The 19,187-nt window shown below is 42.0% G+C and overlaps 1 protein-coding gene across 1 annotated transcript in view; it reads left to right on the plus strand.

The window, feature by feature from the left end:
- The window catches only part of LOC120058233 (protein TANC1-like), a 279,176-nt gene that overhangs the window by 239,484 nt on the left and 20,505 nt on the right, over positions 1 to 19,187 (plus strand). The window contains exons 16-18 of the mRNA XM_039006740.1: positions 3,368 to 3,604; positions 3,841 to 4,026; positions 8,276 to 8,354. Of these exons, the coding sequence (XP_038862668.1) occupies positions 3,368 to 3,604; positions 3,841 to 4,026; positions 8,276 to 8,354 (502 nt within the window). The remainder of the gene's footprint in view (positions 1 to 3,367; positions 3,605 to 3,840; positions 4,027 to 8,275; positions 8,355 to 19,187) is intronic.

The following is a 19,187-nucleotide window of genomic DNA, read 5'->3' on the forward strand; positions in this document are numbered from 1 at the left end:
TCATGCATGTTGCCTGAACACACTGGTCATTGGTCTCCCTGCATTTTTTCCTATTACATTTTTCCACCAGCGATTTGTATTAGCACAGTAGTATTATTGTAATCTACTCTCCTCACCTCGAATGTCCTCCCTGAGTGCTTGTTAATTCCACTGATGGCTCCCAGTGTGTGTTATGATAAGCATTGTGATGTTTCCTGGAAACACTCACTTATGGTGATGAGTGTGGGCTCGCCACTGATGAACAGCTCATTGGAAATCTCACCAAGATGCTCACTGGCTTCAATAGATTGATGCAGGTTGCACTCTCTTCCATTAGTTTGATCCATCTGCTATCTGTGATGCTGTGATGCTGCTCGCTGCGGGGGGAAAGGAGGCTGTGCCATTCTAAGTAATTACAGAGCCATTTTTTTTTAATAAACAAGAAGGCACGTTAATGACAGAGTGGGCAAAGTCATTTTTTATGTTAAATTATGCCTGGCTGTGTGTCTGTCTACGTGCCCTGCTCTGTCTATTATAGCGGGAGATAGAAAATAGTCCTCCTAAGGCGTTCAAGGCAATTATCAGTAGGGAATGATGTATTGTAGCTTTAAGCAAAAACAACTATATATTTTTCTTTGCCATTAGCAGTATGCTTAGGGTGTGGTTTTATTAACGCTTAGAGTGTTGTTTTGTTAATGCTTAAACATTATCATCTCCGTTTTCCCGGTGTGAAATATTCTGTTTGAGTGTAACATCTCTCATGAAGACAGTCACAGACAGTTGTTCCTTGTGCTCCAATGCCCCCTAAGAATCATTGGTGCTAATTTATTCCGTTGTGGTTCCGCCGGTAAATAAAACAAATTCAATTTCCTCTTCTTTTAACACTCACTGGGTTTGACGCCTCGTCTGATTAAACATAAATTATTATATTCCTTATCAAGGAGAAGAAGAATATGCTCTGATTATCGCAACACTAGATAATTTCCACTGTGTACTCTTGCGTTGAATGCATTTCTAAATTACTATTGTGCAATCAAATTTAGTTTAAAACAATCTGAGAATTGTGGTAAGGTCATGTTTAAAGCTAGGAAAAAATTATATATATATATATATATATTATTTATTTTTTTGTTGCTATTTAGCTGAATTCCATGCTCGATTTTTCTTTTTCCCAAAATATTTTTAAAAGGTTAGATAGTGAGAGAGATGACAGTGGGGGAAGATGGAGAAAGGATGTGTCAAAGAGCAGTAGGCCAGATTTGAACCTATGCCGATAAAATACACGTGCCTGAGGATAGTGGTGTGCCGGTCAGCTGTTTGTTCACCCGCTCCCGTCCGCAATTGCTAACCCATCCGCAACCACCCCACTATATGTGATAAAGTGAAAATCTGAGGCCCGCGCCCGACTCTAACCGGCTAATATAGAAAATGCCTGTAGGCTACACTCTTAGAAAAAAGGGTTCCAAAAGGGTTCTTTGGCTAACCCCATAAGAGAACCTTTTTTGGTTTCAGGTAGAACTCTTGGGTTCCATGTAGAACTCTCTGTGGGAAGGGTTCTACCTTGAACCAAAGGAGGTTCTTGAAAGGGTTCTACTATGGGTACAGTCAAAAACCCTTTTTGGTTCTAGATAGCACCTTGTTTTCTAAGAGTGTACAGTCAGAGACGGGGGAACGATTTTTTGACAGGGGATGCAGGTTTTTTTGCCAGATTTAGATATGTTTCTGCTTATAATTTCAAATATTTTGATAGGCTATTTGTTAGTCAACTTGTCTATAATTAGATACATGCAGCTTCTCTTCTGTCATTATATGTTGCCCTAGAAGACTAAATAAACCCTTGCTCACCAGAATAATGTCATAAATTGATAGAATGGGTGCTTCAATCTAGTTGACATCGGTACATTTTTCTCTGTGGTCTCTGCTTCTTTCACAGAGCAAAGACATTTAGGGATGAGAAGAAAATGCAATAACGTTTATTTATTTATTTATTTTTGTTGCAAAAATCTGTTTGACCGGTAGCAAGGAAATAGAAAGCTGTGAAAACAACCCAACATGTTTCTGATAAGATTTCTTCCGAAAAAGTAAGAGCGCTAAATGACTAAAATGTAAACATTTCAGTTCGGCTTGGATGCATATTTTATGTGGTTGAAATACTATCAGCTTTTATGATGCAGATAAACATAGCACTTCTACAGATGGTATCTAACTGTGCATTTGCATTCTCTCAAGATGCTGAAAGAAAGAAATCATATTTCTCTACTCCTGTTCCAGAGTCCAAATGTACATTTGGTGTATCACTTTACTGCAATAAGTGCTAAATTCTGCAGGAGTTAATATGAAGGCTATATGAGAGGTTATAGACCTACAGTCAGTGTCCAGATTTCAGTTTCCATTTAACCCATCTGAACAGTACGCTACAGTTCCCTTGACGTGCCAAAGGCCTATTTGAAGTCCCCGTCTTGTGACTGTCGAATATGTATAATGTATATTGCCACACAATCATCACACATCACACTGCTATAATCCTCTTTTACCACTTCACCAAATCTTTCCCAAACATTACTTTTCTGGCCCTCCCTTCTCTTTATTTTCAACTTTCCATTTCACAGCTTTTCGTTTATTGAATTGAATTAAACTTGGACATTGTCCTTTTTGCCTCCGTGGATCGACGTTAACTTTTTCTGCCCGTTCCCAAAAGCATTTGGCGATTGGCATGTAGGCTACAGTTAGGCCCTTAAGCTTAGGCTTACGCACGAATGCCAGATGGCCTAAAATAATGAAGTCTAGGTCCAAAAGGCTCCTTAACAGCTTCTACCCCCAAGCCATAAGACTGCTGAACAATTCATCAAATGGCCACCCGGAGTATTTGCATTGACACCCCCCACTCCATTTGTTTTTACTCTGCTGCTACTCGCTGTTTATTATCTATGCATAGTCACTTTGCCCCTACCTTATTTTATTTTTTATTTTATTTAGTAAATATTTTCTTAACTCTATTTTCTTAAAACCTTATTGTTGGTTAGGGGCTTGTAAGTAAGCATTTCACGGTAAGGTCTACACCTGTTCTATTCGGCGCATGTGACAAATAGAATTTGATACATTTATGGATTTTTTAAGGTATTGTTTTCTCTTTCTTCAACCCACCCTTCATCCACACAATATTTCATGACTATAAACCCGCCCGCCCCACAGATACAACTGCGAGTTATGAGTCAACCCACGCATCACAACCAAAGGATGCGGCATTACCGCTAGCCCAGCCAAGCCTCTATTTTCTTCTAACAGGTTTAGGGAAGCCAAAAAGTTTAATTACATGCTCATGTTTTTCTTATACGATTTGATAAGACAGTTGAATTCCATGTGTATTTAATGTGTGCTGCTCTTGCAGGTGAGTCGTCTGCTGATGCTAGGCGGGGCCAATGTGAACTACAGGACAGAGGTGCTGAACAACGGCCCGGTGCTGTGTGTCCAGTCCCACCTGGGCCACCAGGAGATGGCCGGCCTGCTGCTGGAGTTCGGGGCTACCTTGGACGTGGTGTCCGAGAACGGCATGAGCCCTCTCTGCTTCGCCTCAGCTGCCGGACACCTGGGTTTAGTCAGCCTGCTCTGCAAGAGAGGAGCCAAGGTTGGTGGTACTGCCCCTAGACAACTACAGGATCAGGGCTAATCATCCCAGCTTTTCCCTTAACACTAGAACCACTGGGCCTCGATGGACATCACCACATTATCTGACACTTGTTCTTAACTGACTTGCCTTGTTAAATAAAGGTTAAATTTAAAACAATTTAAATAATAAAATATGTCACTGTATTACAGCATATAAAACATGTTCAGATGAACCCTGTTGTTGTTTTGATGCAGGTTGACCATGTGGATAAGAGCGGTCAGTGTGCTCTGGTCCATGCTGCTCTGAGGGGCCACCCTGGCATCATCCAGTACCTCTTGGAGCTGGAGTGGACCCCCGAGGGCCAGCAGCAGAACTGCAGTCTGAAGAACAAGGCCCTCCAGCAGGCTCTGATCGCTGCCTCCAGCATGGGACACACACAGGTCAGTCAAAAGACACTGGTTGAATCCCAAATGGCACACGTTGCAACCACCCAGTTTACTGCACAGGGTTTGTACAGTCATGAAAATCTTTAAAAAGTCATGGAATTAGAAAATAGTTTTCCAGGCCTGGAAAAGTATGGTTGTGCCGATCTCATCATACTCGTATTAGTAATCGTATCTGTTTTATCTCGTGATCGGAAAACCCGGAAGTGTGCTTTAAATGTTGTAAAGCTAATTCCTCAAGTGCGAATTACTGCGCTATCACTTGGACTGCATCACATAGCGCATCGTTATGTTTCTTCACCCATTCACACACATTGTTAAAAGACCCCGACAGGTGAAAATGCACATGATTTACTTACTTAGTCCTTTTCAATTATCTACGAAATAGGCTAATAAATATCCTAATGCATGGCTACTACTGCCTGCATTTATTCCAGACACAGATTTAGATGAAGATAGGCTAATTCGCTTTACCAATATGTTTTCACTTTCGAAAAGAGCAAATCTTTTATCTCCCGACACTTATGCCACAACATTTCTCCAATAAAAATAAACTATGTACATTTGTCATTTTATTTTCTAATGATCTGTCGCTCAGTAAACATTCCTGGGCGAGAATGAATAATAATAGCAAGCAAGCATGGGCTTGAGTCACTACATAACGACAGACATCGTCAGCAATGGAATAATTATACGGACAGACAAAGTAGGCCTACTAAACAACACCAAGTAGACAGACAGAAACAACCATATGTCCTTAGCAAACAATGATGACTAGCTACAGATTCTGATTCATACAGGATGCTTGGAGAAGTGGAGACTTGTGCCCTGAGACGAGTGACTATGAGTGAGTGAAACTGCCTGTCTGGGAAAATGAGAGCAGAGAGAGTGACTTGGTCTAATCCAATCGTTGCAGCAGGCTCAACCGATAACCCGCCCATTTCTTTACAGACAGAAGAACTAGCCAATAGTTGTTCAGAGCACACAGCGCATCACACTGTTTGAGTGAAAGAGAGATGTGCGCTGGCAGCAGAAAATAACTTTTTTTCCGATCACGGATAATAATTAAAAATACTTGTGTCATAATCTTATTCGGAAAATTCTCCATATCCGTTACGATACTCTTTATGCACAAGTACTCGGCGCACCCCTATGGAAAAGTTTTGGAAAATCTTAAAATCCGAAACGTTTTGGAAAAGTCATGGAAATTAGTTTCATAATTTTGGCTCATGTAAACAATTTAGGCATACTTTTTAAATATTCTATCAATTGCATAAAAATCTACATATCAGTCATCGCGCGTGTGTGTGTGTGTTTATACTTGCGTATGTGTCCTAAAAACTTGCCACAGGCAAATGGCCGACGTGCAGTTGATGAACGGGACGGGTGCTACACACTTTGGTTGTAAAACGATAGCTCATTCACTGAATATTAGGAGTTGAGGAATACATCTGACACCTTTGGAAAGTTGGCATTCCCCTCTAATCAACATTAGCCATGTTATTCTGACAATGTTAAAGAAATATTTATAGAATAAACTAATTGACAAACAACTCCCACAGCCACATTTGTGACCAACCGGCACAAATCGGTCTTATGTAGCAAAATTTGAAATGGTGTTTTTTACAATGGATAAAAAGTAGAGACTCAGAGCTACACAAATATCATACACTTCATTTTTGAGGAACAATGGGAAAGTAATTCTGCTTTGAAAGTTGATAAACTTGTAAATTCACTTTTGAGAAAATGTCCTTTGGTACCTAGTAAAGAGCTCTTCTTTGGTGGTGTCTCTACAGTATGTATACATGAAAAAGCAAGCATACATTTTATGCCTGCTTTTTTCATGTATACAGTGGGGCAAAAAAGTATTTAGTCAGCCACCAATTGTGCAAGTTCTCCCACTTAAAAAGATGAGAGAGACCTGTAATTTTCATCATAGGTACACTTCAACTATGACAGACAAAATGAGAAAAAGAAATCCAGAAAATCACATTGTAGGATTTTTAATGAATTTATTTGCAAATTATGGTGGAAAATAAGTATTTGGTCACCTACAAACAAGCAAGATTTCTGGCTCTCACAGACCTGTAACTTCTTCTTTAAGAGGCTCCTCTGTCCTCCACTCGTTACCTGTATGGCACCTGTTTGAACTTGTTATCAGTATAAAAGACACCTGTCCACAACCTCAAACAGTCACACTCCAAACTCCACTATGGCCAAGACCAAAGAGCTGTCAAAGGACACCAGAAACAAAATTGTAGACCTGCACCAGGCTGGGAAGACTGAATCTGCAATAGGTAAGCATAGGTAAGCACAATTGGTGGCTGACTAAATACTTTTTTGCCCCACTGTACATACTGTAGAGACACCACCAAATTATTGGTCATGGAAATGTGAAATGTGGTTAAAAGTCAGGGAAAAGTCATGAAAAGTAATGTGTCAAAAAGTGTATGAACCCTGACTGCATGTACTGTACACCCACACTATCCACACGGGTCAGTCCTGTACTGTACACAGGAGAGTTCTCCTACACAGTCCCTCACCTTTACAACTTCACAACACAACCTCACCTCTGTGCTTTGGAAACAAAGATGATTCCACTGAAAACTTCAGCTGCGCGTTCTTCTTGTTTTCATTTACGAAATAGGCTGTAGGTCGACCATGCGTACAGTATTGATCCCATAGTATGTCTGCAGCAGTGGAGGCTGCTGAGGGGAAGACAGCTCATAATAATGGCTGAAACGGAGCGAATGGAATGGCTTCAAACCATGTGTTTGATGTATTTGATACCATTCCACCAATTCTGCTCCAGTCATTACCATGAGCCCGAGCCCGTCCTCCCCAATTAAGGTGCCACTAACCTCCTGTGGTTTGCAGTTAGCTTCCCAGGAGAGGAGCATAGTGGGCTGTGGGTTAGGGATGGGCCTTTGAAATTATTTCACTATTCAAATGATATCATGCTATTTTTTCAGGTATCCGGAGAGTCGAATGCATGTGTTTTAAAGAAAAAAATTGGGGGGGGGAACTTCAATGGAGACTTGCTCGTGCATGTTTTAGCAGAATGGGGGGAGAGGGGCAAGAGATAAGCAGGGGCCGGTGTGTGACAGTACGTGTTTGGCAAGGAGAGAGAGAAAGTAGCCAAATCATCTCGCGCTAGTTAGACAAGCTTGTTGCTGCCATAGGTTGGTTATTTATCATAGGATCTGGTAGTGCCTGTCTTGACTGCATTAAATCGCTGTAAAGAAGCTAGCTAGCTACAGTAGCCAGCGGAGTTAGCCAACTAACTAGCTAAAATAGCAAGGCTAATTGACTATATTTTATTGCGCTCCCCGTACTTGTCTACAACGACTCCATTAATATGAAACAACAGCCTACCTGTTGGTTGATCATTGTAGCCTACTACTCCTCATTTAGCCAACTTAATGGCATCATTTTATTCCATTTTGCATTGATTAAAAATCTCCCACTTCACTTGCTACACAGCCGCTTTGATTGACCGACAATAACAACAAGCTACAATAACAAGTTATACGTGTGAAACGTGTATAGGCTACCGGTGCGTCTTTTATATGGAGCACACTCATAAAATCTGTCATTAAACGGTTGTTTTATTAAAAAGTTGAATGTTATGGTCTGTCTTTGTAGGCTATGTAGCAATGTCACATAAATAATTTAATAAACAAAAATAGGCCTATTTTGTTTGCAAAAATGTATACTATCCCAAGTAATCGAAAACTAACGTCTGTTTGAATATTCTAAATACCGTGTCAATCCCTACTGTGGATTGATTGATGCCAGCTCCTCATTAAAAGGGCTGTGATACTGTTAGCCCTATACACAAGGGCTGTGGGTCGACAGTATTATAGAATGGGCCAGAATGAGCTATCGACCTCGACCTCCACGGAGGGCCCAGTGAGAGAGGAGTGTAAAGGAGAGCACAGACAAAGGGGCTAACTAGCACTACCGACATATTAATACCATTGGCCCTGTACTACACAGCACGGAGAATCTCTACTATAGAGGCTATAGAGACACTAGTACATGCATCAGCACTCTAGTCCAGTGATTAATTTAACATGCGCCAGAGAAGCATCATTTGCTGGGGCTGCTTTTTAATCAACCCGCAGAAGTTGTTTCGTCGCTCCGGTATTTCTGCGATGTAACCAGCACGACATAGAACTAACTCATAGCTTTTATATTTTATGCCTGGATTCTGTGTCATTAATCAAAGTTTCTCGTTCGGCAGGTTGTGAGAGGCTTGTTGGCGTTGAATAACGAGCACGCTGTGCAAATTGATGGCCAAGACACACTGTGGGGAGAAACCGGTACGTTTTCTCTCGATTTTTCTTATTTTCTTTTTCATTTTTTTCTCTAGATTTTTTTCCAATATGTTTTCTTTGTGTTAACACAGTGTTTCTACAGTGGTGTTACTGCTGAAATTGTATACGCTTGTCCAATGTTCTGTATTTTATCTCCTTCCAGTAACATAACACTTTCTTTTTGCATGATGTAGTTGTTCACATTTAGCCAAATATCTGTTAATTTTTATTTTTACTGCCTGTCTAATTTTCCCTGTCCTCTTCCCTTAAAGGGACAATCTGTAGTTGCTACATCCATTTTTGGACTTGTAAATTCATGATATGTACTCATTGATTCTTAACTTATTAATGCCTCAGAAGCTTAGTGCAACTGTCGTACCCCATCAGAACCCAAAATATAAGCTTGTTTTGTTAATTTCATGTTTTAAGTATCCCTATATTTCTGTTATTATGGTGCTACTGTATCACTCTGATAATTGTTATACCTGCGCGGTAGTCTCACTGTTGATGGACCTGGCATGAGTACAATGGCAACCATAAACTGGAACCTAGTCATTGTGTCAGTTTGAGTTAACATTGGTAGCAGAGGATGGCTAATAACTACTATGTGCCACCTCGCTTCGACGAGAAGAGGTCGTATGAAAGTTGGAAAAATGTACTTGGAATCTGGACACGGGTTACTAATCTGGATGAGAAAAAGCATGCACTTGCGGTGGTATTATCATTCGAGGGAAGAGCGAGAGATACAGCACTGGAAATATCCATTGAGGATTTGAACAAGGATGACGGTATGGGAACTTTGATCAGAGCACTGGATTCTGTGTGTATTAAAGAAGAGAAAGACCGTGCCTACGAGGCATATTCAAACTTTGACAGTTTTACTATAGACATTTCGGTTGCAATGACGGACTACATAATTGATTTCGAACAGAGGTGCAATAGGATGTGAAAGTACGACATGGTTCTCCCGGATGCAGTGTTAGCTTTCAAGTTTATTTATTTTTGTTTAACCTTTATTTAACTAGGCAAGTCAGTTAAGAACAAATTTTTATTTACAATGACAGCCTACCCCAGCCAAACTCGGATGATGCTGGGCCAATTGTGCGCTGCCCTATGGGACTCCCAAATCAAATTAAACTTTATGTCACATGCGCCGAATACAAGTGTAGACCTTACCATGAAATGCTTACTTACAAGCCCTTAACCAACAGTGCAGTTCAAGAAGAGTTAAGAAAATATTCACCAAATAGACTAAAGTAAAAAATAAAAAAAATATTTAAAAAAAGAATAAAAAGTAACACAATAAGAATAACAATGCCATATACAAGGGGTACCGGTACCGAGTCAGTGTGCGGGGGTACAGGTTAGGGGTGAAGTGACTATGCATAGATAATAAACACAGAGTAGCAGCAGTGTACAAAACCGGGGGGTGGGGGGTCAATGTAAATAGTGCGGTGGCGAATTTATTAATTGTTCAGCAGTCTCATTGCTTGGAGGTATAAGCTGTTGAGGAGCCTTTTGGTCCTAGACTTGGTGCTCCGGTACCGCTTGCTGTGCGATAGCAGAGAAAACAGTCTTATAACTTGAGTGACTGGAGTCTATTATATAGGTCCTGGATGGCAGGAAGTTTGGCTGCAGTGATGTACTGGGCCGTACGCACTACCTTCTGTAGCGCCTTACGGTCAGATGCAGAGCAGTTTCCATACCAGGTGGTGATGATGAATGTGATGATGGCGCCGGTGGGTAGGGCTGCCGTCTTACCGGCCCTCAACCAATTGTGCTATTTTGTTTGTTTTTTCGCGTTGTTCGTAACTTGTTTTGTACATAATGTTGCTGCTACCGTCTCCTATGACCGAAAAGAGCTTCTGGACATCAGAACTGGGATTGATCACCTCAAACTGGACGAAGAGTTTTTCTTCAATGAGTCGGACGCCAGGGATATGCTGTTGACACCCGAACCAAGCCCCGATCCCTGTGATTCTCTGGAGAAGGAAACAGAGTTTCCGAGGCAAAAGGTGCCTTGTGAGGACCAGGTCGACAACTGGCTAATCTGCCCTTGCCCTCTGTTCTGCTATCTAACATTCAATCGCTAGAAAATAAATGGGACGAACTGAAAGCATGTATATCCTACAAACTAATATTTTATGCTTCACCGAGTCGTGGATGAACATCGACATTAAGAACACGGAGCTGGCGGGTTATACACTCTATCGACAAGACAGAACAGCAGCCTCTGGTAAGACATGGGGCAAGGGCGTATGCATTTATGTAAACAACAGTTGGTGCACGATATCTAAGGAAGTGTCAAAGTTTTGCTTGCCTGAGGTGGAGTATCTTATGATAAGCTGAAGACCTCACTATTTTCCCGGAGAGTTTTCATCAGTTTTTTCCGTAGCTGTCTATATACCACCACAGAGCGAGGTAGGAACTAAAACCGCACTAAATGAGCTGTATTCCGCCATAAGCCAACAGGAAAACGCTCATCCAGAGGCGGCGTTCCTAGTGGCCGGTTACTTTAATGCAGGGAAACTCAAATAAGTTTTACTGAATTTCTATCAACATGTGAAATGTGCAACCTGAGGTTAAAAAAAATTCTAGACCACCTCTACTCCACCCCCAGTACAAAGCTCTCCCTCGCCTTCCATTTGGCAAATCTGACCATAACTCTATCCTCCTGATTCCTGCTTACAAGCAAAAATTAAAGCAGGAAGCACCAGTGACTCGGTCTTTAAAAAAGTGGTCAGATGAAGCAGATGCTAAACTACAGAACTGTTTTGCTAGCACAGACTGGAATATGTTCCTGGATTCTTCCGATGGCATTGAGGAGTACACCACATCAGTCACTGGCTTCATCATTAAGTGCATACCCCAACCAGAAGCCATGGATTACAGGCAACATTCGCACTGAGCTAAAGGGTAGAGCTGCCACTTTCAAGGAGCGGGACTCTAACCCGGAAGCTTATAAGAAATCCCGCTATGCCCTCCGAAGAACCATCAAACAGGCAACACGTTAATACAGGACTAAGATCAAATCGTACTACACCGGCTCTGACGCTTGTCGGATGTGGCAGGGCTTGCAAACTATTACAGACTACAAAGGGAAGCACAGCCGAGAGCTGCCCAGTGACACGAGCCTACCAGACGAGCTAAATTACTTCTATGCTCGCTTCGAGGCAAGTAACACTGAAACATGCATGAGAGCATCAACTGTTCCAGATGACTGTGTGATCACCCTCTCCGCAGCTGATGTGAGTAAGACCTTTAAACAGATCAACATTAACAAGGCCGCAGGGCCAGACAAATTACCAGGATGTGTACTCCGAGCATGCGCTGACCAACTGGCAAGTGTCTTCACTGACATTTTCAACCTCTCCCTATCTGAGTCTGTAATACCAACATGTTTCAAGCAGACCACCATAGTCCCTGTGCCCAAGAACACTAAGGTAACCTGCCTAAATGACTACCAACCCGTAGCACTCACGTCTATAGCCATGAAATGCTTTGAAAGGCTGGTCATGGCTCACATCAACACCATTATCCCAGAAACCCTAGACCCACTCCAATTTGTATATCGCACCAACAGATCCACAGATGATGCAATCTCTATTGCACTCCACACTGCCCTTTCCCACCTGGACAAAAGGAACACCTATGTGAGAATGCTATTCATTGACTACAGCTCAGCGTTCAACACCATAGTGCCCTCAAAACTCATCACTAAGCTAAGGACCCTGGGACTTAACAGCTCCCTCTGTAACTGGATCCTAGACTTCCTGACGGGCCGCCCCCAGGTGGTAAGGGTAGGTAACAACACATCCGCCATGCTGATCCTCAACACGGGGGCCCCTCAGGAGTGCGTGCTCAGTCCCCTCCTGTACTCCCTGTTCACTCAGTACTGCACGGCCAGGCACAACTCCAACACCATCATCAAGTTTGCTGATGACACAACAGTTCTAGGCCTGATCACCTACAACGATGAGACAGTCTATAGGGAGGAGGTCAGAGACCTGACCATGTGGTGCAAGGACAACAACCTCTCACTCAAAATGATCAAGACAAAGGAGATGATTGTGGACTACAGGAAAAAGAGGACCGAGCACACCCCCATTCTCATTGACGGGGGTGTAGTGGAGCAGGTTCCTTGGCGTCCACATCAACAACAAACTAACATGGTCCAAGCACACCAAGACAGTCGTGAAGAGGGCACAACCAAACCTATTCCCCCTCAGGAGACTGAAAGAATTTGGTATGCGTACTCAGATCCTCAAAAGATTTTACAGCTGCACCATCGAGAGCATCTTGACTGGTTGCATCGCTGCCTGGTATGGCAACTGCTCGGCCTCCGACCGCAAGGCACTACAGAGGGTTGTGCGTACAGCCCAATACATCACCGGGGCCAAGCTTCCTACCATCCAGGACCTCTATACCAGGCGGTGTCAGAGGAAGGCCCTAAAAATTGTCATAGACTCCAGCCACCCTAGTCATAAACTGTTCTCTCTGCTACCGCACGGCAAGCGGTACCGGAGCGCCAATTCGAGGTACAAGAAACTTTTAAACAGCTTCTAGTCCGAAACCACAAGACTCCTGAACAGCTAATCAAATGGCTACCCAGACTATATGCACCTCCCCCCCACGCTCCTACTACTCTCTGTTATTATCTATGCATAGCCACTTTAACAACCCTACCTGCATGTACATAATTATCTCAATTACCTCGACACCAGTGCCCCCACACATTAACACATTGACTCTGTACCGGTACCCCCTGTATATAGCCCCGCTATTGTTATTTATGGCTGCTCTTTAATTATTATTTTTTATATTTTTTATTTGAATTTTTTAGGTATTTTCTTAACTGCATCGTTGGTTAAGGGCTTGTAAGTAAGCATTTCACTGTAAGGTCTACAACTACACCTGTTGTATTCAGCACGTGACAAATAAAATGTGATTTGATGCAACCGGTCAGGATGCTCTCGATGGTGCAGCTGTAGAACCTTTTGAGGATCTGGGGACCCATGCCAAATCTTTTCAGTCTCCTGAGAGTGAAAAGGTTTTGTCGTGCCCTCTTCACGGCCGGATGTGATACAGCCTGGAATCTAACCAGGGTCTGTAGTAACGCCTCTAGCACTTAGATGCAGTGCCTTAGACCGCTGCGCCACTCGGGAGACCAAGTTGCTAGATACTGCCTGTCTGGATGGTAGGGAGAAACCGTTGGCTATGACTGCTTGTAATGTGCTGACTTTTGCATCAATGAAGTCAGCACTAAAAGTAAATTTAGTGCTGAATTGTCACGCCAATAACAGATGGAATGCAAGTGAGTGACGCAGCATATTACACTGAGCAGCAGAGAAAAGGCGCCACAAGTCACATTCTCAAGATAACCAGACAAGGGTGCCATTGCCCGGCATAAATCCACTGGACAGGTATGGAAGGAGATCAAAATGTGCAATCTGTCACAGCACTTACCATTAGTTTATAGACTGTCCTCATAAAAATAAACAAGTAACAGAGGAAAATGTAAACATAGAGATAGAGCAGTGTAACATTACACTGATTGACACACCAAGCAACAGAGCTTTCAAATTTGGAAATGGGAGAATCTTCCAATCGACCAAGAGGCAAGATACCAGCAAAAATTGGTCAGACTACGTGTCACATTGAAACAGAGGTGGTCCCTGCAGATATCCCCTTACTATTAAGCAAAGCTTCCCTCAAGAAGGCAGGGGCTGTACTAGACATAAAAAATGACAAGGCAGTGATGTTTAAACAACCAGTGACCCTTGAACTTACTACCTCAGCCCGGTATTGTGTAAACATTTTAGACATCACACAAAGTACATGTAAAAATGAGATTATGACAGACACAGAGCACATGGAGATTCTTACAGTCACAGAGAACATGAACACAGAGGAAAAACACAAAGTAGTGTTAAAACTTCAAACAGTTTGGACATGCTACAGTTGACAGACTTCAGAAATTACTCAGCAGTTCTGGAAATAATGAGAGTATTTACATTTTACGGCAGATAGTTAACAGTTGTGAGACATGCCAGAAATACAGCAAACCTAAGCCCAGACCAGCTGTTGGTTTGCCACTGGCTTCCAAGTACAATGAAAAAGTGGCTGTAGATCAACATGAGTTAGGACCTTCACGTTATTGACCACTTCACACACTTCAGTGCTGGAAGCATTGTGAATACAAAGAAACCCAGTCAAATCGTCAAGCACTTCATTCATTCCTGGATAAATGTGCATGGCCTGCTCGATAAATTGTACAGTGACAATGGAGGAGAATTCAATAATAATGAAATAAGAGAAATGGCTGAGAAATTCAACATGGAAGTAAAGACAACTGCTGCATACAGTCCATGGAGCAATGGACTTCTGGAGAGACATAATCAAACACTCACAGAGATTATGCTAAAAGTGAAGCAAGACAATGGATGTGACTGGAAAACAGCCCTAGATTGGGCTTTGATGGCAAAAAATGAAATGCACAATGTTCATGGCTACAGCCCATACCAACTAGTGTTCGGGCAGAACTCTAATCTTCCTCTGTACCAGTGGTGGAAAAAATAACCAATTGTCATACTTGAGTAAAAGTAAATATACCTTAAAATAAAATGACTCAAGTAAAAGTGAAAGTCACCCATTAAAATACTACTTGAGTAAAAGTCTAAGTATTTGGTTTTAAATGTACTTAAGTAAATGTAATCACTAAAATATACTAACATTCCTTATATTAAGCAAACCAGACGGCACAATTTTCTTGTTTTTTTTATTGGCGGATAGCCAGGGGCACATTTCAACACATTTCAACACTCAGACAAAATTTACAAACAAAGCATTTGTGTTTAGTGAGTCTGCCAGATCAGAGGCAATAGGGATGACCAGGGATGTTCAATGTCCTGTCCTGCTAAGCATTCAAAATGTAACTAGTACTTTTGGGTGTCAGGGAAAATGTAAGGATTAAAAAGTACATTCTTTTATTTAGGAGTGTAGTGGAGTAAAAGTAAAAGTTGGCAAAAATATAAATAGTAAAGTACAGATACCCCCAAAAAATACTTAAGTAGTACTTTAAAGTATGTTTACTTAAGTACTTTACACCCTTGCTCTGTACTGGTTGATAAGCCACCAGCACTAGAAGGGACCAGTGTGAGTGCATGGGTGGGACAGCACCTTTCAGCAGTACAAGCAGTGAGAAAAGCATTCACTGAAGCAGGTTGTTGAGAGAGAATTCACAGGGCTCTGCATAAACAGTTTCAATCTACCGACGAGTGTACTACAAACGAGTTGACTGTCAAGAGTGGAAAGGACCTCGAGTAGTCATTGGCCAAGATGGTGTGGTGATATTTGTGAGGCACGGAGGCACCATTGTCAGGGTGCATCAGTCAAGATTGAGGAAAGTAAATGATCAACAAGATGGAGGGGCTGTTGCTGAGAATCGGCCTCCTAATGAAAATGACAAAAAGGACACAATAACAGACAATAACCTACCAGATGTTGCGTCCAATGATATGGACACTGAAACTGACACAGGAAATGGAGCAGAGACCTTCAACCATGACACAGGTAATACTGTTGAGCGTTCAAATGAGGAAAACGTTCAACAACAGCCACGTGTTAAGAAAACATGGTTGTTCCAATCTGAAAACTGGATAAACTGTTAAATACAGTTGAAGACGGAAGTTTACATACACTTAGGTTGGAGTCATTAAAACTCGTTTTTCAACCACTCCACAAATTTCTTGTTAACAAATTATAGTTTTGGCAAGTCTGTTAGGTTATCTACTGGGTGCATGACAAGTCATTTTTCCAACAATTGTTTACAGACATATTATTTCACTTATAATTCACTGTATCACAATTCCAGTGGGTCAGAAGTTTACATACACTAAGTTGACTGTGCCTTTAAACAGCTTGGAAAGTTCCAGAAAATTATATCATGGCTTTAGAAGCTTCTGATAGGCTAATTGACATCATTTGAGTCAATTTGAGGTGTACCTGTGGATGTATTTCAAGGCCTACCTTCAAATCAGTGCCTCTTTGCTTGACATCATGGGAAAATCAAAAGAAATCAGCCAAGACCTCAGAAAAACAATTGTAGACCTCCACAAGTCTGGTTCATCCTTGGGAGCAATTTCCAAACGCCTGAAGGTACCACGTTCATCTGTACAAACAATAGAACGCAAGTATAAACATCAAGGGTCCACGCAGCCGTCATACCGCTCAGGAAGGAGACGCGTTCTGTCTCCTAGAGATGAACGTACTTTGGTGTGAAAAGTGCAAATCAATCCCAGAACAACAGCAAAGGACCTTGTGAAGATGCTGGAGGAAACAGGTACAAAAGTATCTATATCCACAGTAAAACGAGTCCTATATCGACATAACCTGAAAGGCCACTCAGCAAGGAAGAAGCCACTGCTCCAAAATCGCCATAAAAAACACAGATTACGGTTTGCAACTGCACATAGGGACAGAGATCATACTTTTTGGAGAAATATCCTCTGGTCTGATGAAACAAAAATAGAACTGTTTGGCCATAATGACCATCATTATGTTTGGGGGAAAAAGGGGGAGGCTTACAAGCCGAAGAACACCATCCCAACCTTGAAGCACGGGGGTGGCAGCATCATGTTGTTGGGGTGCTTTGCTGCAGGAGGGACTGGTGCACTTCACAAAATAGATGGCATCATGAGGGAGGAAAATGATGTGGTTATATTGAAGCAACATCTCAAGACATCAGTCAGGAAGTTAAAACTTGGTCGCAAATGGGTCTTCCAAATGGACAATGACACCCAACCATACTTCCAAAGTTGTGGCAAAATGGACAACAAAAGGACAACAAAGTCAAGGTATTGGAGTGGCCATCACAAAGCCCTGACCTCAATCCTATAGAAAATGTGTGGGCTGAACTGAAAACGCGTGTGCGAGCAAGGAGGCCTACAAACCTGAATCAGTTACACCAGCTCTGTCAGGAGGAATGGGCCAAAATTCACCCAACTTATTGTGGAAAGCTTGTGGAAGGCTACCCGAAACATTTCACCCAAGTTAAGCAATTTAAAGCCAATGCTACCAAATACTAATTGAGTGTATGTTAACTTCTGACCCACTGGGAATGTGATGAAAGAAATAAAAGCTGAAATGAATCATTATCTTCTATTATTCTGACATTTCACATTCTTAAAATAAAGTGGTGATCCTAACTGACCTAAGACAGGGAATTTTTACCAGGATTAAATGTCAGGAATTGTGAAAAACTGAGTTTAAATGTATTTGGCTAAGGTGTATGTAAACCTCCGACTTCAACTGTACATGGACAAAGAAAGTGCTATTCCACACACAGCAACCGTTATTGGACGTGTAGGAAAAGCCAAAGGAAAACACCAGAACTGGTACAACTTGCAGTACTCTGAACGAGCTACACTTTCTGGTACAACAGAGTAAGCTGATCTGTCACTTGTAGATAACCTCAGAATTGAACCAATGGAAAATCGAGTAAAACAGAATGACATTCAAAATGATGATGTACTTGAAATAAAGGACGTGTCATTTGACTTAGCTAAAAGAGCTCAGTAATTGGAGGAAAAATTGAGTGTTTGAGGAAGTCAAAGACATTGACCAAAAATGTGTCTCAACAAGGTGGGTGTGTACCCTTAAATAATCCTTAGCTGGAATAGTGCCAAAACCATGTCTAGAGGCTAGAGGTTTTTTCAGGAGCTGGCTGCTAAACAACTCCCAAAAGACTCACCGACATGCACCTCAGAGTCACTCAGATTGCTGATGACAGTGATCTGCCAGAAAAAAATGGAAATTTCATTCCATAGACATCAAATCTCAATTTTTGCAGGGAACAGAGCTGTCAAGTGACATTCACGTCCGACCTCCGCCTGAAGCTAAGAGCGAAGGAACACTGGAAACTAAAAAAGTGTGTGTATGGCCTGGCAGATGCATCACTTTTCTGGTACAACAAAGTCAAGGCAACAATGCTGAGTACAGGTGGAAAAATGTCACAAGTGGATCCTCAGTCTTCTATTGTCCTTGATCAAGACTACAATGTGACTGTACTTGCCTGTCATGTTGATGACTTCATCTGGGGTGGCTCACAAACCTTTGCTACAACTGTGATTCCACACCTCAAAGCTGTTTTCCAGGTCGGCCGTGAGGAGTATGATAGTTTTTGTTATGTTGGCATCGAGTTTATTACAGTTGACGGAACAATACTGACGCAACAGGAAAGCTATGTCATTAATCTTCAACCCATCCACATGGATTCTTCAAGAGCCGTAGATAGGAATTCCCCTCTCTGTGGAATTGAAGCTGATCAATTGAGGTCAAAGATAGGTCAAATTCTATGGGTTGCTAGACAGAGTAGACCTGATGTAATGTTGGATGGCTGCAACTTGGCATCAAACACAAAACACGCCACTGTACACTGTACATTCATGAGGCAAACAAAGTTGTTCGTAAACTGAAATCACAACATGTGACTCTAAAGTTTCAGCATGTTAGAAAAGATGACTCTCTGAACTAGTTGTCTTCAGTGATGCTTCACTAGGGAACCTTACAGATGGAGGCACACAAGGTGGACATCTAATCGTGTTAATGGGTGAAGGAGGAAGATTCTCACCTATCTGTTGGCAGTCAAAAAGGATCAAAAGGGTTGTCCGAAGCACACTTGCTGGGGAAACCCTTGCTCTTGTGGATGGAAGTGACGACGCCATCTTTCGGACAACTCTGTTCTCAGAGCTTAAAACTGGTGAGACAAAACGGCACATTCTACCTGTAGTTTGTGTCACTGACAAGTACTCCATAGATGATGCTGTCAAGTCAACCAAG

The sequence above is a fragment of the Salvelinus namaycush genome, chromosome 13 (genome assembly GCF_016432855.1).
Source record: "Salvelinus namaycush isolate Seneca chromosome 13, SaNama_1.0, whole genome shotgun sequence".
NCBI lineage: Eukaryota > Metazoa > Chordata > Actinopteri > Salmoniformes > Salmonidae > Salvelinus > Salvelinus namaycush.